We start from the raw sequence: 27113 nt of genomic DNA on the forward strand, positions 1-27113 counted from the left end.
GCTGCTGTATCTGGCAGTATCACAGTATTGTTCCAGATTAAAGCGCTTTTTTGCGCTAACTTTAACCCTGTGGTGCACGCGCCTACTATAGTGGACAGCTGTTAATGTCGCTTCTTATCAATCAGTCGTGCGGCTGCGCCCATAGGGAGAGTCCACTGGAGTTGGCAGCGTGCATTTGCCGCTTCAGAACTGATTGGAAACGCCAAAGAAGGGACGTTACTGGCAGTCGATTGCAGTGGACGTGTGTGCCACAGCGTTAACTTTATATACACTATTGGCCATGAAAATTGCTACACCACGAAGATGACGTGCTACAGACGCGAAATTTAACCTACAGGAAGACGATGCTGTGATATACAAATTATTAGCTTTTCAGAGCATTCACACAAGGTTGGCGCCGGTGGCGACACCTACAACGTGCTGACATGAGGAATGTTTACAACCGATTTCTCATACACAAACAGCAGTTGACCGGCGTTGCCTGGTGAAACGTTGTTGTGATGCCTCATGTAAGGAGGAGAAATGCGTACCATCACGTTTCCGACTTTGATAAAGGTCGGATTGTAGCCTATCGTGATTTATCGGATCGCGACATTGCTGCTCGCGTTGGTCGAGATCCAATGCCTGTTAGCAGAATATGGAATAGGTGGTTTCAGGAGGGTAATAAGGAACGCCGCGCTGGATCCCAACGGCCTGGTTATCACTAGCAGTCGAGATGACAGGCATCTTATCCGCATGGATGTAACGGATCGTGCAGCCACGTCTCGATCTCTGAGTCAACAGATGGGGACGTTTGCAATACAACCATCTGCACGAACAGTTCGACGACGTTTGCAGCAGCATGGACTATCAGCTGGGGGACCATGGCTGCGGTTACCCTTGACGCTGCATCACAGGCAGGAGAGCCTGCGATGGTGTACTCAACGACGAACCTGGGTGCACGAATGGTAAAACGTCATTTTTTAGGATGAATCCAGGTTCTGGTTACAGCATTATGATGGTCGCACCCGTGTTTGGCGACATTACAGTGAACGCACATTGGAAGCGTGAATTTGTCATCGTCATACTGGCGTATCACCCGGCGTGATGGTATGGGGCGCCATTGGTTACACGTCTCGGTCACCTCTTGTTCGCACTGACGGAACTTTGAACAGTGGACGTTACATTTCAGATGTGTTACGACCCGTGGTTCTACCCTTCATTCGATCCCTGCGAAACCCCACATTTCAGCAGGATAATGCACGACCGCATGTTGCAGGTCCTGTACGGGCCTTTCTGGATACAGAAAATGTTCGACTGCTGCTCTGGCCAGGACATTCTCCAGATATCTCACCAATTTAAAACGTCTGGTCAGTGGTGGCCGAGCAACTGGCTCTTCACAATACGCCAGCGACGACTACTCTTGATGAACTGTGGTATCGTGTTGAAGCTGCATTGGCTGCTGTACCTGTACGCGCCATCCAAGCTCTGTTTGGCTCAATGCTCAGGCCTATCAAGGCCGTTATTACGGCCAGAGGTGGTTGTTCTGGGTTTCTCAGAATCTATGCACCCAAATGGCCTGAAAATCTAATCATATGTCAGTTATAGTAAAATATATTTGTCCAATGAATACCCGTTTATCATCTGCATTTCTTCTTGGTGTGGAAAGTTTCATAGCCAGTAGTGTAGTTTAGAAAATAAAATTTCGTCGTCGGTGCCGAAGAATTTCTCTCTAAAATCACAAAAGTACTCGCAGTTTCATGCTGTTGGAGCGCTTTCGGCATGTTGCACCAGACTCAATAGTGCGATGTTTATTACATCGACTTGCCTTCGTTGGCTTCGAGAGCGTTTTGTCGACCCCGTGCCACAATTCCTTCCGTCATTGTAATTCCGTATTTTCGGGCTCATGTTGCTATTTGCCCTTGCTATTCTCCCTACCTGAAGAGTGTGTTTCTAGAATTTTGGTGATTATTTTTGAAGCTGCCTTTACAGTGGAGAGGATACATGTAATTTAAGGTGTTGTAAATAACAGAAAACCTTTTAAGATGCCATCAATAGTTTATTGAAGATTTATGTACAGGTCAGGAGGGGTGCGAAGCTATCTTAGAAAGCTTCAGCCCAGAAGGGCAGCCTTGGCCCTGAGGTGAGCGATGGCTTCGGCAGGCAGCGCCTCACTGGCCAGCACCACGGGCGAGCGGGCAGCGTACGTCAGAGGCTCGGCGGCCACCGAGTGGTAGGCGAAGGACCTGGCGGGCGACACCGACACCACGGCGGGGGCGGAGTAGGCGACGGCGGGGGCGGAGTAGGCGACGGCGGGGGCGGAGTATGCGACGGAGGGGGCGGAGTATGCGATGGCGGGGGCAGCCACGGCGTAGGAAGCGGGGGCGGACACGGCGACGGCGGCCGGCTCGGGCACCTCGGGGGCGGCGGCGGCGCGGGCGGCGGCCTCAGCCACGGCGGTGGCGTGGGCGGCCTTGGCCTCGGCGACCTCGGGGGTGTCTTGGACGGGCTTGGGGGCCTCGAGGGCGGGGGCCTCGGGGGCGGCGGGGGCCACGGGCAGGTTGGTGGCGGACACGCGGAAGCCGTTCACGGCGTCGGCCGTGTAGCGCGCGCTCTGGACGACGCCGTTGCCGTCCACGTAGGAGTAGCCGCCGGCGACGGAGCCGTCGATGCCGCGCACCTCAGACTTGGCGGAGATGCCGTCGTGGTAGCCGTAGTTGTACTGGCCGAGCTCGTCCTGGGCGTGGTACTGCGACGAGATGGAGACGGGCGCGACGACGGCGGTGGGGGCGGCGGCGGTGTAGGAAATGGCAGCGGGGGCGGCGGGGGCGTAGGAGATGGATGCGGGGGCGGCGGCGGCGTAGGAGATGGCTGCGGGGACGGCGGCGCTGTAGGAGATAGCTGCGGGGGCGGCGGAGATGTGCGTCACGCCAGCCAGCCCTCCGTGCAGGTAGCCGGGCCTGGCAGCGGCTGTCGCCAGAAGGGCGCCGATGACAACCTGCAGGCAGGAGAAACACAATCATAACAGTGCTAGTATCTCATGACGGTATTAATAAGATTCTGAGTCCAGAATGGGATTTTCACTCTGCAGCGGAGTGTGCGCTGATATGAAACTTCCTGGCAGATTATAACTGTGTGCCGGGCCGACACTCGAACTCGGGACCTTTGCCTTTCGCGGGCAAGTGCTCTACCAACTGAGCAACCCAAGCACGACTCACGACCCCTCCTCACAGCTTTACTTCTGGCAGTACCTCGTCTCCTACGTTCCAAACTTTACAGAAGCTCTCCTGCGAACCTACCGGCAGAAGTAAAGCTGTGAGGACGGAGCGTGAGTCGTGCTTGGGTAGCTCATTTGGCTGAGCACTTGCCGGCGAATGCAAAGGTTCCGAGTTCGAGTCTCGGTCCGGTACACAGTTTTAATCAGCCAATAAATTTCAAGATTTTGAGTGTTTCTCCGTCACTACGTGCTAAGAATTGAAGTGTAAACTCGTTTCCAATGAAAGTTTCCTATACAAGATTTAACAATAGCGCGTTTTACTTGCTTGGTATTAAAATCCATCTACTACGTGAATTTAAATTTTGCCGACACATTGTACATCTATACTTGTCCCTTTCCTGGATGAGAAACGCAGTTTAGAAACGTACATATTGAAAACATTTAGATACTGAAAGAAATTGCGCCTAGAATTACGAAAAATTTAAGCGCTTTAATTCTAGATGTAATAAAAAAACTGTTGAGGCACCGAATGAACAGGGGGCGAAATACCATATAGTAACTCAGTGGCATAATTTGGAACCGATACTGATAAAACATATCTAGAATGGACGACAGAATGGTGTTCAGGAGATTGTAGTAGCAGCTCAGAAGATTGGGGGGGGGGGGGGGGGCAACAGAAGAGAGAGAATGCTGGGAACAGGTGCGATGAAATGTGCATGGTGCACTTTTAGAACGTACGTTAAGTACGATCATAAAAGGGAAAATATCAAGACTGACGATCATATCATACACAGGTCAGAATGAAGTAAAGTGTTTCCAAACTCTCCACTAGAAGAAAATTTTTAAAAAATAGGAAGAATGTGATTACCAAGAACTGTTTATGGACAACCAATTAAAGATACCGAAGGAGGGATATACACATTACAGACTGTCATTGATGCATTTTGCAGATAATAAAGCTAAATAAAAAATACAGAGTTTTACAATACTGCAATAGTGTTTTAAGCATTCAGACTTCTTCCATTTTTAAAGTACTATAAAACCGCCACACTTGCGTATTCGCTACGGTCGCAGGTTCGAATCCTGCCTCGGGCATGGATGTGTGTGATGTCTTTAGGTTAGTTAGGTTTCAGTAGTTCTAAGTTCTAGGGGACTGATGACCTCAGCAGTTCAGTCTCATAGTGTTCAGAGCCATTTGAACCATTTGAACACTTGCGTATTGTTTGATGAATTACTACTCCATTCAACGCTAGATGTGAAACCATAATGTAAAACACAGAAATCAACCCCTTAACCACCACATCGTGCCACGCCCTACCTGGGAGCCGCCTCGCAGCCGACGCTGCCTCATCTTAGGTCGCAGCTACCGTCCTTGGGCCTAAGGCGTCGCGCAACCTCAAATTGACCACCGGACCGCTACGCATTAGTCTGAGGTCGGCAGCTTCTCGAGAACTGGTCCAAATACTTGCGTATTCCACACACATTCTGGCCTTATGAACATAAACATAAAGGTGTGGGTAACAACCTGTGTTTTACACGCCAGACATACTATTTGGTGGGTACTTCATCTCAGAGTGCCTTCTATTTAATTGAAATAGGGCTTAAAATGTGCAAGTAGTTAGGTGGAGATGATACGTGCCGTGGAAAAGAGTATTACTCGCATCTGACTTTAGTCAATATTTATGCAGGCGCCGGTACGCTCGTGTGAGTATTTCAAGCGACTGGCTGTTTAGCAAAGTAACAATTAGTTGCAACGACCATACCGTAAGAGATTAAATCCTAGCTTGTTGTCCGTGGACTAGAGACTGTCTCCGGAACAACGATCAGCTGTTTAAGGTAGAATCAAAACTATATGCAGTTATTCGTGACATAAATCCCTGAAATAGTTAATGCTATCCACCATAGGCGATAAACCGACGGTATGGATGGATACTATAAACTACATAAAATTCTCGTTGTAACTCACCAGAAACAGCACTCTTTTTTTAGTATCACAATTAGCCAGACATTATGATTTTATTAAACTTTATATACTTCTCGAAATACTTGTAAAAAAGAACAAAAAGAGAAAACCGTTTTACAATCTCTATCTGGAAGACACGCCAGTAACCCTGATTGTTTTCATCAAATAGCTTCCAATATGTGCTTACATGAAACTTTGAGCGATTCTCCTATGTTAGTTTCCGATAAATTTCTGTAGACTGAAAACTAGAGGGGATTACAGCTGTTTATTTACCTGAATTTCGTATGAAATTACGGCTGATGCAAGGTTACTTCTCACGGGAACTGTTCATTGGAGCTACAAATCTTTCATTCAATCCGTTCTTGGAAGTAGCTCGCTTACTGAAATCGTCGCCAAGTCCGTATGACTGAAGACTCCGAAAAATTGGACAGAGCTGTTTCATTGTCATGAGAAAATTGCAGATGCTAGAATATTCTACTGGAAAGGAACGAAGGAAAGTTACGGTTCGCCATAGGTGATGTCTACATCTGTGACTGCAATATAGAGGCCCTGAATCTATTTCCGACAGTACTGGAGACTTTTCCTATACCTGTGGGTCCATGCAGTGCGCTGAAGACAACTAAAGAGCTAAATGAAGAAAAGCAGCGGTTCCGGTTTTGAAATAGGATATTATCAGCTAGAAGAAACGTGTGCTGATCGCATGTTCGTCAGATAATGCTTTTTGATGCATTATGCAGACTATCAAGCAATGGTTGGTCGTTAGAAATAATGTGAACGTAAAATCTACATCTCCATTCATAATGTGCAAACCACTTAGAAATTAATGATACCAATGGTACCCCATATTAAAACTCATCCTTCAGCGTATGGAGTGCGGTAAGAATGACAGATTACATGCGGTTCTAGGTGCTACAGTCTGGAACCGCGTGACCGCTACGGTCGCAGGTTCGAATCCTGCCTCGGGCATGGATGTGTGTGGTGTCCTTAGGTTAGTTAGGTTTAAGTAGTTCTAAGTTCTAGGTGATTAATGACCTCAGAAGTTAAGTCCCATAGTGCTCAGAGCCATTTCCTGTTGCGTCTATTTGATATGGGTCCCACACACTTTAGCGCATTCCACAATGGGTTGCACGAGTTTAACATAAGCAGTCTTCTCTGTAGTCTACACTTCCCCAGTCTCGTTTCATCCAACGCAAGTCCATTACATCCTTTCCTACGACGGAGCCCATATGATTATATTTCATGTCCATAAAAACTGTTACACCACCGTATTTGTATGAGTTGCAGATCCCGAATGGACTCCTTTTTATTGGAATCATAGGATATTCTTTTATGCATTTTGATCAGTTGTCAGTTTTGAATTTCTGAAAATTAAATGTAAGTTGCGAATCTATCTACCACTTTCAAATCTTATCAGGACCTGACAGAATATCTGTGCAACTTTTTTTGAAGACAGTAATTCAAGACAGATAATGTATCACCCGCTTAATTTTGGGTTACTTTTAAATAAGCTAACCAGGATGTCAATACGCAACTTGAAGAGTAAGGGTCCCAACAATTACCCTGGGGCACTCCAGAATTTACTTGTACATTTGTTGATAACGTGCTCTTCAAGAAAACATTGGTCATCCACACTATCAAGAAATCCTGAATGCGGTTACAAATTGCGATAGAAACCCAGTACGATAGCACTTTTTCCTATAAGCGTTGATGCCGTACTAAGTCCAATGCTCTTCGGAAGTCAAGACGTACCACGTCTACCTGTCTTTATTCATGGTCCTATGAATGTCAGGTGAGAGAATCACGAGTTGGATTCCGCATAACCGACATTTTCGGAATCTTTGTTAGTTGGCGCAGATCAGGATCGCAGAGTCACTATAACATACTGCTTGTTACGACACACGTGACAGAGGTGTAAGACTTGCATACGTAACCACAAGCCATCGTACGGTGCATGGCGGTACCATGTACCACTACTAGTCTTTCCTTTTATGTTCCACTCGCAAATGGAGCGAGGGAAAAGCGATTATTTGCACGCATCCGTACGAGAACTAATTTCTTTCATGTCTTCGCGGTCCTTCGTATGGCCAGGAGAGCGGTGAGCTGAGCACATGACCCTCCATATCCGCATCCAGTGACGTCTATGGGCTGATGATGACACGGCGGCCGGTCGGTACCATTGGGCCTTCACGGCCCGTTCGGGAGGAGTTTTCGCGGTCCTTACGCGTAACGTACACCGGCCGACGTAGAACAGTTCTGCAGTCAGCTGCAAATACTGATTCTCTAAATTTCGGGAAAGTAGCTTGTCTCCACTCCGTGGATTCCCACTTGAGCTCTCGAAGCGTGTGAGTGATATTTGTATGTTCGTGGAACCTACCGGTAAGATATCTAGCAGCATGTCTCTCAATTTCCTCGATGTGTTCCTTTCATTCTACATGGTGGATATTCAAAACACGTAAACGCTACTCAAGAATACATCGCACTAGTCTTCTGTAAACAGTCTTCGTTATAGATGAGCTTCACTTTCCCAAAACTACCCCAACAAACCGAAATGGAACATTCGCCTTCCGTGCCACATCCCTTACGTGCTCGTTATATTTCGTATCGCATTGCAACGTCACTTCTAATATTTAATCGTCGTGACTGAATTAAGAAGCACGGCATTCGAATATTACAGAACTGTTTATGCTACTACTCGCACTAACTTGCGTTTTTACAGTGAAGGCAAGCTGCTTGTGCTGAATGATTCGGAGAATGTCAGGACGGTAGAGAATTTTAGGTAACGCAAAAAAAAAGAAAAAATATAAAAATTATCACAAAGAGGGTCCCACAGGGTTCAGTTTTGGGTCCACCCCTGTTCCTTACATGTGTGAATGACCTTGCACTCAACACTGAACGAGCAAAATTGGTACTTTTTGCAGGCGATACTAGTGTTATAATGAATCCCATTACAGACAAAGCATCTGAAGACCTGGTAAATTATATTTTCCAAATAATTATTACATAGTTCTCAGAAAATGGACTTCAAATTTTGAAGAAACACACTACATTCAGTTCTGCACAACAAATAGAGTCATACTAACAGCTGATGTAGCACATGAGCGGGAGTCAGAATATGGGGTAGAATGCTCAAGATTTTTGGGTGTACATGTTGATGAAAACTTAAACAAATAGAAATTTTACGTAAGACATCCTGTATCCTTCTACAGTTACTTTCCCGTATACTGCCGCAGATTGCTGCTCACCCTATCCATCATATCATTTAAATATAGAGAGAATGAAGGCGGCCCTATCAGACTAATGATATCTTTAGTGAATACTCGCCGTCGAGGGCAACGTACTGGGTTCTATTACTTAAGAAGTGTCCGAGCCAGTCATGTATTCCGTGTGCTCGGACGTTCGTTAGCGGTCTGCAATGGGACAACGTGCAAACCGTTTTCGGAAATATAACAGTATGGAATTTGCCTTTGCCCTTCACCCGTGGTTCGCAGGTTATCACATGAGAAAAAACCGTGCTCCGGTAAACTTGCATCTGGGTGTGGTACGGACCAAACTATGGTCCACGAAAGGAGTCCCCCGACTAAGCGAGATCGGGGCTGGTACTTACGAGGAACCTCATGACTGGATGCGCTGCTGGTGGTGTGTGGCCGGCACTCGCAGAAGACCTGTGGCTTGCAGATGCGCGCCGCGCCCTTATATACGGACGCGCCTCTGCCGGCGGCCTTGCCACGCCCTGGCGGCCCGGCCGGCTCTGGCCCGGTCCAACTCGTCCTCTGGTGGCCTCGAGGTCCCCCCAGAGACATCATCCCGAGAGTCGCGACGCGGCGCGACGCTGCAGAGGACGAGGCGGTACCCCCGCGCTCCGCAGTCTGGGCCTGGCGGGCAGACCAGCCGGTACGGTTCCGTACGTACAAGCCAGCACCTTATTCCATTCACTCATCATACAGTGCAAGCCTCAAACACTAATACGTCTTAGCCTCTTGGTGTTTTTGTGATCTTTACAAAGCTTTTGGCAGTGTAAATCATGTTGCTCCCTTAGAAAATCTTTAGTTTTATGGAAGTTCTAACAATACCACCACTTGCAAAGTAGGTTAGAAATCAGATTAATAATGTTGCTCACGCAGTATATGTTCGCTTTATCGGGCAACAACAAAGTTATTGACTGTGGATGGTGTCGTCAGAATGGAAATAATGAAGCCACTGTAAAAAAGTCATTAATTTTAGCACTTATCTTGAATGGATTACCACGTAGATTTCGTCGAAGTCGTTATGGCTCATCTTGTTGATTCTAGGGTGATTCCACTGTGACTGCTAGAAGGTCCAGATCTGTATTTTAGCAATATTTGAAGACCTAACAAATTCGTTTTTCAGGAAATTCTTAATGATCAAACAATCCCAGATCAGAACAATGGTATGGTAGAAATAATTTTTGACTTGGTGTTCACGATTTACATTTTCAATAAACTTCTCGTAAATTCACATATACTTCTTCTCAAATGTCACATCATCAATAAAACAGTTTGTATCAATCTTCATATATTTAATTTCCACTTTAACCAAACACAAGACTTGACTGTTCTTTTACAAAGCGAAAATAACAACTTAACTTCTGCAGAGTAAAACAAAGACTGCTCTGTGCACATTCGCGCCAAAACGGTTACAAGTAAGTCAAAGATTATGACAGTCTCACAGAAATGTAATATATCGATAGATCGGAGTACCTATACATTAATAAGACCAAATGTGAATATTTTCACAAAAATATGTCTTTTACTTCGCAGAAAAGTAGTACGATATTACTGGTATCGAGAATTGGGGTTGGAGTGCCGTAACGGTCACGTAAATAAAGAACCATTACAAAGGGATGGCTTTATGCCCAGTCAGTTTGAAACATACTTAACAAACAGGTTGTGCTGAATAATTCAGAGAATATCGGGAAGGTAGAGAATTTTAGATACCGCAAAAAGAATAAAAAAAGGAGAAAGAAACAATTATCGCAAAGAGAGTACCACAGGGGTCAGTTTTGGGTCCACCCCTATTCCTTACATATGTGAGTGACCTAGCACTCAACATTGAACGAACAAAATTGGTACTTTTTGCAGACAATACTAGTGTTAGAATGAATCCCATTGAAGACAAAGCATCTGAATAGTTGGTAAATGATAGTTTCCAAATAACTATTAAATAGTTCTCTCAACATGAACTTTAAATTTTGAAGAAACACACTACATTCAGTTCTGTACAACACACAGAGTCATACTAACAACTGATGTAGCACATGAGTGGGAGTCAGTATATGCGGTAGAATGCTCAATATTTTTGGGTGTGCATGTTGATGAGAACTTAAACTGGAAGAAGCATACTTCTGAGCTTCTCCAGCAAGTTCAGCTGCTTCTTCTCTTTGTATAATTGGTAATCTTGGAAACAAATGTATCAATCTCCTGCTGTATTTTTCATATTTCCACCCAATAACGTCCTACAGAATAATTTTCTGGGGTAAATAATATGTGGTGTTCTCCCACGGACGTCATCTAGGTAGTTCATTAAGGAGCTAGGCATTTTGACTGCGCCGTCACAATACGTACAATCGTTAATGAAATTCGTCATAAATAATCCAGCACAATTTGAGAAGAGCAGTGTGGTCCATACCTACAACACTAGAGAGAAAAATGACCTGTATTACCCATTGTTAAAGATGTGGGGGGTCAAAAAGGAGTTCAACATGCAGTAACAAAACTTTTCTGTCATTTTCCCAATAACATAAAATGTCTGACAGGTAGCGAAGCAAGTTTTAAATCTAATTGAAAATCATTTCTCCAGGTAAATGCCTATTTCAGTGACGAATTTCTTCTTAAAAACTGGTAACCATTAAAAACATTTAATTGTAGTTGTGTAAGTAGGACAAAAAATAATAATGTGTCCATTAATGTTAACACCAACCATGTATACATATCCTGTAAACTGACTCGTTCTAGATAATTTCGATAGAAGAATCGTCAAATGATTTAAGTAACATGTAACTAACTGACTGCCCATATTCTTGTTCATGGCGGCACAGTCCTGCTGACCTTCGGCACGTAGTGTGGCTCAGACATACTCTCGTGAGCCAAAACATTACGACCACTGCTCACAGCGAGATTGAATGCTGCCTGTTGATACTGCGGGCAGTGACACAGTAAGGACAGTACAAGCGGTGGAAAGACGAATAGGTAATAATTCTAGCGATATTATCGGACACAACTGGGGAAGTTCATTGACACAAACGACTTTGGCCAAAGGAAGATTGTTACGGCCCAGCAACCGGGAATAAGCAACTCGCGAACGACGAAGCTGGTCGTCTGTTTGAGTGTTAGTGCCGTGGCCATAAAAGTGGTTAAATGACGTAGCTACCACGAGTAGTGGACGAGGGGTTCGACGTCCACGCCTCATCACAGACCGTGCTCTGTCAAGCAGGATAGGCAGCTGTTTGTTGCAGGTATGTCGGCAGAATATAGTGCTGCTGGAAGCACAAGTGTTCCGGAGTACACTGTTCAGCAGACTTTGTCGAACTTGTGGCTCGTCAGTGGATGACCCAACTACGTAGTTAATTACGACTGCAGTGAGTACGGTGTCGTGAAGATTAGATCAGTGGTAGCGTGTCGCCTGGTCGGAAGAATCACATGTTGACTGGTTGGATGAATCATGTATCTTGTTACAGCACGTCGATGATCGTGTCCGGATGCACCAACATCCATGGAAATGGCTGATTGAAGTATGCACCGATTCACGGATGCACGCCGGTGGTCGCATTAATGTAAAGTGTGATAAAAACATGACGAACAATTCTATTGGAAACGAAGTAAAAAGTGTACATTAAATTTGATTCTGTCCCCTTCAAAATACTGTCCTTGGCTAGCTCAGCATTATTCCAACGCTGAATCCACGAATGGAAGGATTTATGGAAGGCTTCCTTTGGAAGGGCGTGCTGCTGCTCTGTCGTGGCTCTCTTCAGTGTCAGAAATGGTGTCAAACGGTTTTCCTTTAAGCGTGGTTTTCATTTCTGGATGTAGCCGGAACTCACATGGGATTAAATCTGATGAGTAAGGCGGATGTTTGCAGACGGGAACACTTTTTACGGCCAAAAAGTTGCGAATCAAAAGCGAGGTGTCTCTTGTTTCAATTTAGGACATGAAATCCCGATCTGAATGAAGACGATCCTTCAATTCCGTGCAAACTGACACACGATTTTCCTTCTACTCGTCACTCGAAAGTGTGGGAATACATTTTGCACTCATTCGTCTCATTTGCAAATTATCGGTTAAAATGCTTTGCAAGGACCCGTACGAGGTGCTAGGTTCTTCGGCACGCTCTTGAATAGATATCCGCCTGTTTCAATGAACAATTTTTGCCACGTTTTCTACTTTTTTCTCTGTTTTTGAGATTAATGGACGTCCAGAACGTTGCTCGTCTTCCACCCATTCATTTCCACTTTTAAATCGCTGTTAGCACTTCTAAACTTCGGAGTTACAGCCTTATCGTCATACGCCAATTTCAACCTTTCGTGAGTTTCTTTGTCATTTTTTTACAACTTGAAACAGAACGTAATGTTCACGCTTTGTTCGAAATCCGTGATGCGCTACTGAAACGATAAACATAAACATAACACCACTCTAGCGTCTCTGGACACTCACTGACAAGTCGTAAGGTGCTCCAACTTGACGCTGGCCTCTCAACGCATGACTATGGGACAAATTACATCAAATTGTCGTAGCTTCAACATTTGCTGCTAAAATAATTCGCTCACCGCATTTTTTTGTCACACTTATGCTTTGGGGGACGTTTACCTGGACTTTCATGATAACAACGTTAGTAATTGAAGATACCATACAACTGTGGGCTACGTGAACTTTCTTCCAGACCACTTGCATCCCTTATGCTTGAGGTCTTCCACGACGGCCATGGCATGTCCTAGCAGGATAACTGCCCGCGTCACTAGGCCTAAATCGTACTACAGTGGTTTGGGGAACATGATAGTGAACGTACATTGACGTCTCGGCTTGCAAATTCCACTGCTCTGAACTCGATGGGACTCATGTAAAACGCTATCTAGAGTGCCAGCTCTATGCCCTCAGACCACCAGCCCGGAACTTACGGAAATTGAAATACCAATGCGTAAACATCTGGTGCTACATACAACCAGGGTACCAAGGACTTGTCGAACCCATGCCATGTTGTACTGAATTCCAAATGTGGACCAAAGTGCTGTTTAAGCAGGCTGTCAAATTTTTTTTTTTTGGTTCATCAGTGCTGATGCCATATTACTAATCGTACTTAGTCTCAGTGAGCTTAATTGCAGATGAATGTTTTCATTTGTTCAAACACATTGTCACAGAATAGCTAAAGGTTAGTCCCACTCTCAGGCCTTTTGAGTACGACTAGGTAATCGATCTAACAGCATGTTTTGTTGTCGATGCTGCTCTTGTGGTCTTGAGTCGTAGTTTCTTGCTGATCTCCATGTAGTCTATCCTGTTAAATCTCCATTTCTGAGTAACTACTGTGACCTACATCCATTTGAACTCTGTTTACTGTAGTCGATACTTGGTTCCCTTCAAGAATGTTTATTTCCACATTTCTCTCCATTACCAGATTAGCTATTACTTGACGTATTAGGAAGTGTTCTATCGATATGTGCTTTCTTGTGGGTGGTAGACGACTTTCTTTCTCGACTCGATTCAGTACTACTTTATTCGTTATCCGATTTGCCAGTCTAATCTTCACTGTCCTTCTTCAGCTGTAGTTTTTCTAATTCAATTGGTATAAAAATACTTTTTGTAAATAATGGAGCTATTTCTTTCCGTGATAGTAAGATCGTACTTGAAACTTCTTACTTCCTCTAACTGAGTATGTGTCCTCAACGTGTTTCTCATGGAGTATTAGTCCATGGGCTTTGACTGTTAGTCTGATGGCAGTGTCTCGTAAGGGGCGAACGTTAATTCAGTTCTTTGTACTTTTTTTACTCATACACTTCGTTACCCGATTGCCAACGTTCAGGAAGGACTGTTTTAAATCTAATCGGATACTCAAGCTCTGACTTTTCAGTCAGAGCTCAGAGAAATTTATGAAGGAAATAAATTCCCTAAATGAGTCTACGATCATTACGGTTTTTTTACCAACAGAGCCGAACAGATAGTTTAATAATTGTCATACATTATACAGTTTCACCGTATTGTTATTGCAACTGACAGCGAACTTTATTTTACGAGTTCTAGGTATTGATATGATGATGGCAGTAGCTGAATCGAAATAACAAATGAAAATCTATTTAGTGACGTAGACGGCTTTGTCCGCAAAAGGATCTCAGAGAAGGCCAGGGATATACTCAGTTGGGAACACTGGGACGAGATTTTCAGTTATGGATCTACCTAACTAGAAAGGAAAACCTCTCGAAAACCTTCGTCATACCGGCGGATAGGAATTATTTTAATTTGTTAAGATACAGCACTATCAAATTCAAAAACCGATGCAGCTACTGGGTGTGCGTGAATCGTGTATTAAAGAGAGTAAACACCGAAGACTTGATTCCACATGTAATGAAGTGTACCTACTTGACACCCACTGGTGTATAGACAACTTTTGTATTGTTCATTCCTTACCCTGAAGAGTAGGGCGAACTGTTTCACGTCTGGACTGTCGCTGAGATCGCATCTTTTCGTCTAAGTGCCAGCGACAGTTAAGTACGAGAAGTGGGTGACAACTTGGGAATAACTGGGAGGAGATTACGTTCCAAGATTTACCGTACGCGGGAAATCTCCCCAAAACCTTGGTCAGACTATTAATAATTCGTTTCTGTGTCAATACAGAGCTCTACTAAGCGTATGTACACTGAAGAGCCAAAGAAACTGAACACCTGCCTAATATCGTCTAGGGCCCCGCGAGCACGCAGAAGTGCCGCAACACGACATGGCATTGACAGAAGTAGTGTTGGAGGGAATTGGCACCATGAATCCTGGAGGGATGTCCATAAATCCGTAAGAGAACGAGGGGGTCGAAACCTCTTCTGAAAATCACGTACCAGGGGTCCCATGTCACTCCAATGGTAAGCGCCCCATCATTACAGAGCCTCCACCAGTTTGAACAGTCCCCTGCTGACATGCATGGTCCATGGATTCATGAGGTTGTCTCCATATCCGCACACTTCCATCTGCACGATACAATCTGAAAAGAGGCCCGACCGACCGGGCAACATGTTTCCAGTAATCAACAGTCCAATGTTGACGGGCCCAGACGAGGCCAAAACTTTGTGTCGTGCAGTCATCAAGGGTACATGTGTGGGCCTTAGGATCCGAAAGGCCGGCCGCTGTGGCTGAGCGGTTCTAGCCGCTTCAGTCCGGAACCGCGCTGCTGCCACGGTCGCAGGTTCGAATCCTGCCTCGGGCATGGATGTGTGTGATGTCCATAGGTTAGTTAGGTTTAAGTAATTCTGAGTCTAGGGGACTAAGACCTCAGATGTTAAGTCCCATAGTGCTTAGAGCCATTTGAACCATTATTCGTTCCAAAAGCCAACATTGATGATGTTTCGTTGAATGGTTCGCACGCTGGCCCAGGATTGAAATCTGATACAGTTTGCGGAAGGTTTGCACTTCCATCACGTTGAACGATTCTCTTCAGTTGTCATTGGTTCCGTTCTTCCACGGTCTTTTTCCGGCCGCAGCGATGTCGGAGATTTGATGTTTTACCGGATTCCTGATAATCAAGGTACACTCGTGAAATTATTGTACGGGAAACTCCCCACTTCATCGCTACCTCGGAGATGCTGTGTCTCATCGCTCGTGCACCGACTATAACACCACATTCAAACTCACTTAAATCTTGGTGACCTGCCATTGTAGCTGCAGTAACCGATCTAACAGCTGCGCCAGACACTTGTTGTCTTACATAGGCGTTACAGACCGCCGCGCCGTATTCTGCCCGTTTACATATCTGTGTATTTGAATACGCATGCCTATACCAGTTTATTTGGAAAATATGTCGATCTTTTTGCTGCCAGTTTCCCACGGTCGCTATAACCAGGTGGCAGCATCCATCGTTCCAGAGTCACACAACGTTATGGCGTCGTGCGTCAGCTACTGTGTATACGTTCAACTGAGAACTGTAACCTCCCTCTTACTAATCGGCGTATCCTGCTTGCGATATAAAATGTGACCGTGGATCGCGTGTATGCCTAATGGATTTTTACTAATTGGATAAAGCTATCTTTCCCGAAGAAGTGATACCGATAAGTAGGAGGAAAGTGTACAGCAGACCCTTCTTATGGAAAGTCTACTAAAAATAAAAAGTAATTAAACCGAACAGGGCTATAATTTGGAAAATGAATGTTATTTTGTGCATTCACTCACGGCCAACACTGGACAGAAAAGGGATACCACTGATCATGAATCCAAAAGTTACGCTAATGAACGAAAAGAAAATAATTTGGTTCAAATGGTTCAAATGGCTCTGAGCACTATGGGACTCAACTGCTGTGGTCATAAGTCCCCTAGAACTTAGAACTACTTAAACCTAACTAACCTAAGGACATCACACACATCCATGCCCGAGGCAGGATTCGAACCTGCGACCGTAGCGGTCGTGCGGTTCCAGACTATAGCGCCTTTAACCGCTCGGCCACTCCGGCCGGCAAGAAAAAATTAACACTCGCCAGCCCACTAGGGCAATTTACATCCAAAATCCTGTACAAGGTGATGGGAAAGAAAAACACGCATTATTAAACACTGACGCTGCAACTGAAAGTTGTCACTTTTCTTTACACTAATTTTAAGTGAGTATGTAATGATAAAGAAAACTGAGAAGTCACTCTTACGTTATGTTTGGCATTAAATTTTGAAAAAGGCAATCGAGTAATGATTTGAAAATATGCAATTAAACTGTATGTTAGTACTGAACTTCGTTACGTAAAGAATGACTTTCAGTGACCTCAGCATTACGTCATCAAAGAAATTTAGAAAAAAAGCAAGTACCTTTTACTTTGCCGTACTTATTTTGCAAATTGGATTTCATATTATTGTCTGAACAATTGAGCCTTTTTTACTGACTTGAACAGAATTAAATACTAGAATACGTACCAAACCAAACAGCCATGTGCTCCAAGCTATATGTAAAATAAATAAAACTTCCGCACTCTTAATTTGTACATTTCTTTAGATTTGGATTTTTTCAAGTGATTGAGTCTCAAACTTGAAAAAGGAAATTGCTTTACTTTAGTCATATACTGAAGCCTCTGTTGTACAACAGTTAATTGAAAGTAGACTGAGGATAAAATTCTTAAAAGAGAATTTATTCATTAATAAACTGGCTGTAACTATTCAATTTGATTCTTATGACACTAAGTTAGCATATTAGGAAAAAAAGGAACAAGGATCGTGCTTGGTAACAATGTCTGGGGGCGCTGAGTTTAACTTATTATTATTTAAGTACATCTCGTCAATGAAATCACGTTCAGTTGTGTTGCTGGGTTAGCCGTTAATACTTTCTACCAATGAACAGTCTTACTTCAGTGCTGTGCATACGACGAAACACAGAGCCGACGACGAATCTGTGTTGCTGGAACTGCTGCTGTTGTTGAAGACGGTAGCATATTGTGGAGCCACGGCGAATTATAGGAACGGGCAATCGTAATTAATACAGCCTCTTCCGCTCGTCCACTGTCCATACTCCTGGTCTAGACATCTGGCCGGCGCGCGTACATGATGCCGCCGAAAATGGTACTCTCTACTGCGAGAGCATTAACACCACACTTCCGCACACTGCAAGCGCTGGAACCCGTCTCCCTCTCTCTCTGCGCACTCTGCGCAACAACCCCTACCAAAGATTTTACAACGTACAAGCACTGCTACTATCGTTGCTAGTCGATACAAATAAAAATTCCTTTCGCGTTTTCCCAGAGCTTGTAAGTTTTACAGTAAAACACAGATAAATACAATGAAACGTCAACAGACTTCTACCTAAATGTACACATACAGTGCAGCAATGTCCTTACGTATTAAAAGAAAGCATTTAAATTACAAATATTTACATACGAATCAAAAAAAAATGTTATATATCGGTAGCAGGTGCCATGCATCCTGCATTTTCGGTGTTAGAATACAAGGTAATAAAGATGTGGGTTCAAGACCCAAAAATGTTACAGTGTTATATACCGAACCTGCAGTGTGGCACCATCCATGTTTTTTTCTGTACAAGCGTTCCTCGCTGCACTTAGAGGCTTTTTCTGTGTCGTGTTACTTACTTTAACGCATTCGGGAGGACGACGGTTCAATCCCGTCTCCGGCCATTCTGATTTAGGTTTTCCGTGATTTCCCTAAATCGTTTTAGGCAAATGCCGGGATGGTTCCTTTGAAAGGGCACGGCCGATTTCCTCCCAATCCTTCCCTAACCCGAGCTTGCGCTCCGTCTCTAATGACCTCGTTGTCGACGGGACGTTAAACACTAACCACCACTGCCACTTACTTCAACATTCTGGCACAAATATTACCATCCATATTTTTGCAGTAGTCGCAGAGTTATGTATGTAGTGACTAGCTTCGTGAGTAAGTGCCTTTCACTAAGACTGTTCCATACAACTTGAGAAGGAAAGAAAATATTCTCAATCTAAATAAAGTCTAGCTTTTGTATCCACACTCTAACTCAAACTAAGGTGATAATATAGTGACAGGACGACCATCCGCCCACAGAAATGGAAGTAGTTGCTCCACAATGAGCAAACATTCTCTCCACTCGTGATCTCTACAAACCGAACACCACTGTACACAACATAAATACATTTCGTTGTAAGTAGAGCCCGGTTTCTATGTAATACCAAATTAAGTAATGTGCACATAAATATTTAACCAAAATTGGTGAAATATGTAAATAATATGTAATGATGCAATTATAAGTAAAATCCAAAATTATTTTATTGCTTGAAAACGTAAGTTCATAGGCGGGCTAGCGAAATATTACAGTTAGTCGGAACTTCTATTCAAGCATCTGAGTCGCACTGGAACGGGATGCTTCACTGATTATAATACATGTTTCTATATGTTCTTTTGCCTTGCATAGTCTTCTGTCTGACAATATGGTTTGATAAATCCGGAAAGAACGCACAACTTCGCAAAAAGTCAACGGTACGTATTTATACAGAGTAATTGTGCTAGAAATAATTCTCTCAGGGGTTCTACATCTTCACCATTAAATAAGCGGGACAAAATAACAGAATATGAGTATCCAAGCATTATATCCAGCGTAGAGTGCAGTTTATTGGAAACTTCACCACCCACTTCACCTACAACAACACTGACCTACCCAACTGTATCTTCCATTATTCTCATGGATTCTTGCTCAGACATACTTGAAGCCTTCAGTTTCTTAGTGGAGTAGGAAAGCCAGCTGAAGTGACTTGCGACGTATGATACTGAATTGACCATTTTACAGCTGTTAAATGCTGGCAAGAACTCACTCACACGCACTGTAGGATATGAAGAAAAGTCTTCCATCACAGACTTCACAGCTTCAAAGTGCTTACTGTAGAATATCACAGCTTCAGTCCGTATTGCCCATCTTGTTACCACTGGCTCTCGAAGCAGAGGTTCGCCAGATAGTCGCTACTTGTAGTATTGTACACGATAAGGGCAATTCAAGAAATCCTTCTTCGTAGCTGATATCAGTGTACTTATTTCTGGGAATTGATGTCTAACTGTCTCTGGCACTCGCTGCAGTCCATGAGCCGTACATGTAACACGCACTAACTGGATGAAATACCTTATGTCTGTTCTTTCGGACATGTTTGAAAGAACAAACACCATGTTTTGATCCAGCAGCCATTTTGAAATACGACACAAGGGGATTACAGATGCCCGGTTTCGAATCCAGGTCCGGCACAAATTTTCAACTTTCCCCAATGATTTGCATCAACGTCCACTTGCATCCAATGTCTGTAATTCCCTTCTGTCTTACTCTAGATTGTTGAACTGTTTGGTGCCTCCAGAGGTTTACGTTAGATTAAATAGGGATCAGACGCACCCTCAGAGTCCAATTGGCCCGCAGTCAGATTAGCGATGAAACGGCACACAGCATGCGTCGTCTCATCTGCAGAAATCCATATAGATGATTCTCCAATGTCAGCTCTGATTTTTCCGAATATGTCTACACAGGAGAACCAGGTAATTATTTTTGAGAGATGGCTCGTCGGGAATGTTGCAGGTGCAGTTTTTATGTAAGAAATGTTTAATTTCAGATACCTGAAGTTTGTTCTATGTTGCGTTTCCAGCAACCAATTCAAAACACAGTTCTTTGTAAAATTCTCTATTAGATGATGTAGGCAGTGTGGTCGATGACTTATTTTACCAATAGCACTCAAAGCACTGGCAATAGAAATACATATTTTCAGCTTTGATGACAATGAAAACGCAATCGGCGCCGAGACTAACTTAAATGCAATTGACTATTACACATTGTGAAGCGTCTGAGAACAAGAAAGGACAGCGTTTAATACCAGTCATTGTTGTCCACATTGAACATGCAGAGTTTAGCTTTGAGTCTATAGCGACTGACGACAGTATGGGACGCACAATAATAAAACTTTATTTTTCCTTTATTGCTATGCAAAAAAATATATGGATATAAGAAACCCTATAGTATTTACACAACAATATTAAGTATGTAAAATGATGTAATTCGCATAGTGTGAAATATGTACAAGGTCTGTTCAGAAAATTCCCGAACTTTGTCCACAAAATATTTCTGCGCTTACCTTTTACGTCTCCTTCGAAATACTCTGCTTCACAACTGACACACCGTTCCCAACACCGTTTCCACTGCTGGAAGCATCTTGGTACGCCTCTCGCTGGATCGTGCGAAGCGCCGTCTACGAATTTTCTTGTATCTCGTCTATCGTTGCAAGTTTTCGTTTCTCAACGAAGTTTGCAACTTTGGAAATAAAAGTCCTCAGGGGTCTGCAGACTAAAGAGGATGAGGCAGCACAATAATTTCGCTTTTTGTGCAACAGTCGCGCACCAACAGGGATGAATGTGTGGATACGTTGTCCTGATGCAAGAGCCATGTAATTGTTTCGCCAGATTTCAGGCCGTTTCCTTCTCACATTTTCTCGCAGACATCGCAACACGTCTTGATAGTACCATCGATTAACACTTTGTCTCCGTGGCACGCTTTCATGATGAACTAATCCTTCAAAGTCAAAGAAAAATATCAGCATGTCTTTGACATTTAACCTGACATGATGAGCTTTTTTTGGTCTTGGAGAATGTTTCCCTACCCATTGTGGAAACTGACCCTTGGTCTCAACATCATAACCGTAGATCCACGTCTCATCACCTGTTATGATTCTTTTAAGAAACATCTCTTTCTCATTTGCGCGATCCAAAAGCTCATCACAGATTGCTAGGTGAAGGTCTTTCTGGTCATGACTCATGAGCTGTGAAACGAATTTGGCGGCATCACGATGCATTCCAAGATGCTGCGTCAGGATTTCATGACAGGATCCTGTTGAAATGTTGCATTCTTCTGCAGTCTCTCGGACAGTCAGTCTTCGATTGGCACGCGTGTTCCTGATATGAGCGTCGTCAGTAGACGTCGAAGGGCGACGGTCTTCTTTAACTTCCATCCGGCCATTTTTAAACCGCCTGAACCACTTGTAACACCGAGTACGGCTTAAAAGCACGCATCACCGTAAGCTTCCTGCATCATTTTCTTAAATTTCACGCAAAATTTTATGCATACGCGTTGTTCCTTTAACTCTGCCATCTCGAAATCCGCAAATTGTGCGACTCAACGTTCTATTCAGTACAGTACTGAACAATAACTAACAGACATACAGCAATGAAACTTCCATCAGTTAGACATAAGCACAGTCATGTGCAGGGATACCAACTGCATTTCGCTCCCACACACTATTGGCGCGAAATAACGAATGTTATACAATTTTTTCAACAGACGTCGCACATTACTGGCACATTAAAATTGCTACACCACGAAGATGTCGTGCTACAGACGCGAAATTTAACCGACAGGAAGAAGATGCTGTGATGTGCAAATGATTAGCTTTTTCAGAGCATTCACACAAGGTTGGCACCGGTGGCGACACCTACAACGTGCTGACATGAGGAAAGTTTCAAACCGATTTCTCATACACAAACAGCAACTGACCGGCGTTGCCTGGTGAAACATTGTTGTGATGCCTCGTGTAAGGAGGAGAAATGCGTACCATTACGGTTCTGACTTTGATAAAGGTCGGATTGTAGCCTATCGCGATTACGGTTTATCGTATCGCGACATTGCTGCTCGCGTTGGTCGAGATCCAATGACTGTTGGGAGAATATGGAGTCGTTGGTTTCAGGAGGGTAATACGGTGCGCCGTGCTGGATCCCGACGGCCTCGTATCACTAGCAGTCGAGATGACAGGCATCTTATCCGCATGCCTGTAACGGATCGTGCAACAACGTCTCGATCCCCGAGTCAACATATTGGGACGTTGGCAAGACAACAACCATCTGTACGAACAGTTTGACGACGTTTGCAGCTCGGAGACTATGGCTGCGGTTACCCTTGACGCTGCATCACAGACAGGAGCGCCTGCGATGGTGTACTCAGCGAAGAACCTGGGTGCACGAATGGCAAAACATCATTTTTTCGGATGAATCCAGGTTCTGTTTACAGCATCATGATGGTCGCATCCGTGTTGGCGACATCGCGGTGAACGCACATTGGAAGCGTGTGTTCGTCATGGCCATACTGGCGTATCACCCGGCGTGATGGTATGGGGAGCCATTGGTTACACGTCTCGGTCACCTCTTGTTCGCCTTGAGGGGACTTTGAACAGTGGACGTTACATTTCAGATGTGTTACGACCCGTGGCTCTACCCTTCATTCGATCCCTGCGAAATCCTACCTTTCAGCAGGATAATGCAGGACCGCATGTTGCAGGTCTTGTACGGGCCATTCTGGATACAGAAACTGTTCGACTGCTGCCCTGACCAGCACATTCTCCAGATCTCTCACCAATTGAAAACGTCTGGTCAACGCTGGCCGAGCAACTGGCTCGACACAATGCGCCAGTCACCACTCTTGATGAACTGTGGTATCGCGTTGAAGCTGCATGGACAGCTGTACCTGTACATGCCATCCAAGCTCTGTTTGTCTCAACCCCCAGGCGTATGAAGGCCGTTATTACGGATCTATGCACCCAAATTGCGTGAAAATGTAATCACATGTCAGTTCTAATATAATATATTTGTCCAATGAATACCCGTTTATCAAATGGTTCAAATGGCTCTGAGCACTATGGGACTCAACTGCTGTGGTCATCAGTCCCCTAGAACTTAGAACTACTTAAACCTAACTAACCAAAGGACATCACACACATCCATGCCCGAGGCAGGATTCGAACCTGCGACCGCAGCAGTCGCACGGTTCCGGACTGCGCGCCTAGAACCGCGAGACCACCGCGGCCGGCAATACCCGTTTATCATCTGCATTTCTTATTGGTGTAGCAGTAGTGTATTATCCCCTGAAATATGTAATAAAATGTAATTAACAACATTGAAATAAGTGTCCTTTCAGTGTAATTCACCGTCATTTTAGTTTTTCTTGTAACTACGCGTAAAGGAACAGAATACGTCATTACATAAAATCCGGGCTAATCTAGTTATTAGGTTGGGATGTAGGTAGTAAAGATCTTTATGAGCGTGGAGCTGGTGCTGTGTGAGTTCTCGCTTCCTCGGGCTGAAGCACGTGGGTGTACTGCCCGTGAACGGCCTGGCTGCGCGCGGGGTCACCAGGTGAGAGGAAGAGCAATAGCCGTGAGCGTGGCCTCCACGCGGCCGCATGCGGGCTCTCTAGGCGAGGATGCGCCGCTGAGTCACCGCTGAACCCGCTCTGCAGGCCGACTTACGAGAACGCGACAGGTAAGGTGCCCAGCCGTCTGCCGACCTTACACTGTTGTGCAGGTCGCGGCAGCAAGGCCAAACAGATGCCTCTATGCAGATGCAGGGGAGCAAGGGTGAGGTAGCAAATTAAATTTCCAATCTAATCTGAAAATATTTCATTTGCACAGCTCATCCTATCATAAGGATGAATTACGAAGTAAAAAGTAGCAGCGAATGTAGAGCAGAATATGAACAGGGTAGTTGGAGTATGAGCTCTAGGTTTATTGAGAGCGGATTGTCATTCAAATCCAGCAAAGTATAGCGCATTCACTTCCTGGCACAAAACTGTCGTAAAAGCGAAATTTAGTATTACGTCATTATACAACTTCGTTGTCATTTTTAAGAGTGTGTATAACATGAGCAGGGCTTAATGTTCAATCTTCTTCAGTAATTTAAATGTTTCACAAATACCACAAGTAAGGTTAAAGACATCCTCATTTCTGGTATTAAATTTAGTATTCGGTAAATGGCTGCATGTATCCTGACCATTAAAAAACAATTCATATGTGGGTATCTGTAAAGTGACTCGACATAACTTCGATAGAAATCGTGAAAAATTGTTTCGGGGGCACACACTGCTGGCCATTAAAATTGCTACACCAAGAAGAAATGAGATGGTAAACGGGTATTCATTTGACAACAATATTATACTAGAACTGACATGTGATTACATTTTCACGCAATTTAGGTGCATAGATCCTGAGAAATCAGTACCCAGAACAACCCCCTCTGGCCGTAATAACGGCCTTGATACGCCTGGGCATTGAGTCAAACACAGCTTAGATGGCGTGTACAGGTACAGCTGCCCATGCAGCTTCAACACCATACCACAGTCCATCAAGAGTAGTGACTGGCGTATTGTGACGAGCCAGTTGCTCGGCCACCATTGACCAGACGTTTTCAGTTGATGAGAGATATGGAGAATCTGCTGGCCAGGGCAGCAGTCGAACATTTTCTGTATCCAGAAAGGCCCTTACAGGACCTGCAACATGCGGTCGTGCATTATCCTGCTGAAATGTTGGGTTTCGCAGGGATCGTAGTTGAGTACATCATCGCAGGCGTCAAGGGTAACCGCAGCCATGGTCTCCGAGCTGATAGTCCATGCTACTGCAAACGTCGTCGAACTGTTCCTGCACATGGTTCTTGTCTTGCAAATGTCCCCATCTGTTGACTCAGAGATCGAGACGTGGATGCACGATCCGTTACAGACATGCGGATAAGATGCCTGTCATCTCGACTGCTAGTGATACGAGGCAGTTGGGATCCAGCACCGCGTTCCGTATTACCCTCCTGAACCCACAGATTCCATATTCTGCTAATAGTCATTGGACTCGACCAACGCGAGCAGCAGTGTCGCGATACGATAAACCGCAATCGCGATAGGCTACAATCCGACATTTATCAAAGTCGGTCACGTGATGGTACGCATTTCTCCTCCTTACACGAGGCATCACAACAACGTTTCACCAGGCAACGCCGGTCAACCGCTGTTTGTGTATGAGAAATCTATTGGAAACTTTCCTCATGTCAGCACGTTGTAGGTGTCGCCATCGCCGCCAACCTTGTGTGAATGCTCTGAAAAGCTAATCATTTGCATATCACAGCATCTTTTTCATGTCGGTTAAATTTCGCGTATGTAGCACGTCATCTTCTTGGTGTAGCAATTTTAATGGCCATTAGTGTAGATTTAACTGACTTAAAAATATGTTCCATCACAAACTTTGTGTCTTTCTCAGGTTTTAGTATTACTTTTTTATCGGAATTACGTTAATTATATAGTATTTCGTTCCATTAGCGAATAGTTTTGTTTCCTGTGCTTCCTGTGAACCTGAGATATTTAAGAAACTGTTAATTGAAACTTGGGCGACATTTGCTGTCATTCCAACACAAAAAATATTTGAGCAGCTCTTGCTTCTCCTGATGCAAGTGGCGCTTTATAACTGGTATTACTTTTCTATACGTCATCGACTCGTGAGATGCAGCATTTCTTGATTTATTTTGCACGTATAACGTGGAGGTCAGGTGTCCTCGATCGTAAATGTCAAGTGGTATCGAGCGGATTACGTCAACAAATCGAGTTGTTAAGAAATGGAACGCTCTGCAAAAAAGCACGTATTAGACAACAAGTGTGTTGCAAGAGTGTCATGCAGAGCATGCAGCATATGCACGACCGTTCCATATCTTTAGTTGACACTGTTTTACTGTTGCGTTGCAACGATTGTACATATAGAAAATTTTCGTAGACCTGATCATGAATAAATAATTTTTTTAAGTATTATTCCATCGGAGGTGCCATGCTTTGAAGTTATGTACCTTTCAATATTTTACCCTCCAAAGACTTTAAATATATTCACACAACTAAATTAACGTTTACACACATTTTCCATCTTCCTGGTTTTCGCAAACAGCATAGCACGAATACTATGCTAACTGAGGTAACAGATGATCTAAAATACTCCACAGGTAACACTACAGCCACGATCTTGATATTACTACAGATTCCAGAAAAGAATTTGTTAAAGTAAAATTTTATAATAAAATGAATGGAAATATAAAATCTCTCTAGAAGCGAGTTCTGGAAAGAATTCCTTCGAGTTCAATCTTAGGACTGCTAATTTTCTCATGTCTCGATGACGTTTCTTCGCTTTGTTCTCCTCCATAGACCATTTCTTTATCGACGATCTGCAGTTTTAAGTGCCAAAGCTGAGGATACCAATCGCACCAGTAAGTAAGGGCCACAGTTCCCTGGATAGATAAATCCAGAGCCCGAGCGTAAAGCTAAATGTGAAGAAGTCCGACGTAATTTCAACCTCCGACGCTAACGCTTACTTCCTTACTTATTGGTTCAAATGGCTCTGAGCACTATGGGACTTCACTTCTGAGGTCATCAGCCCCTAGAACTTAGAACTACTTAAACCTAACTAACCTAGGGACATCACACACATCCATGCCCGAGGCAGGATTCGAACCTGCGACCGTAGCGACTTCCTTATTGACAGCA

The 27113-nt window shown here is 44.1% G+C and overlaps 1 protein-coding gene across 1 annotated transcript in view; it reads right to left on the bottom strand.

The window, feature by feature from the left end:
• Window positions 1–2017: 2017 nt before the first annotated feature.
• The window catches only part of LOC126252709 (ice-structuring glycoprotein-like), a 36309-nt gene continuing 11213 nt past the window's right edge, over window positions 2018–27113 (bottom strand). Inside the window, exons 3-4 of the mRNA XM_049953612.1 lie at window positions 8764–8937; window positions 2018–2977 (exon numbers count right to left, since the gene is read on the bottom strand). Of these exons, the coding sequence (XP_049809569.1) occupies window positions 2093–2977; window positions 8764–8937 (1059 nt within the window). The 3' untranslated portion in view covers window positions 2018–2092. The remainder of the gene's footprint in view (window positions 2978–8763; window positions 8938–27113) is intronic.

Source organism: Schistocerca nitens, chromosome 4 (assembly GCF_023898315.1).
Source record: "Schistocerca nitens isolate TAMUIC-IGC-003100 chromosome 4, iqSchNite1.1, whole genome shotgun sequence".
In the NCBI taxonomy this organism is placed as follows: Eukaryota; Metazoa; Arthropoda; class Insecta; order Orthoptera; family Acrididae; genus Schistocerca; species Schistocerca nitens.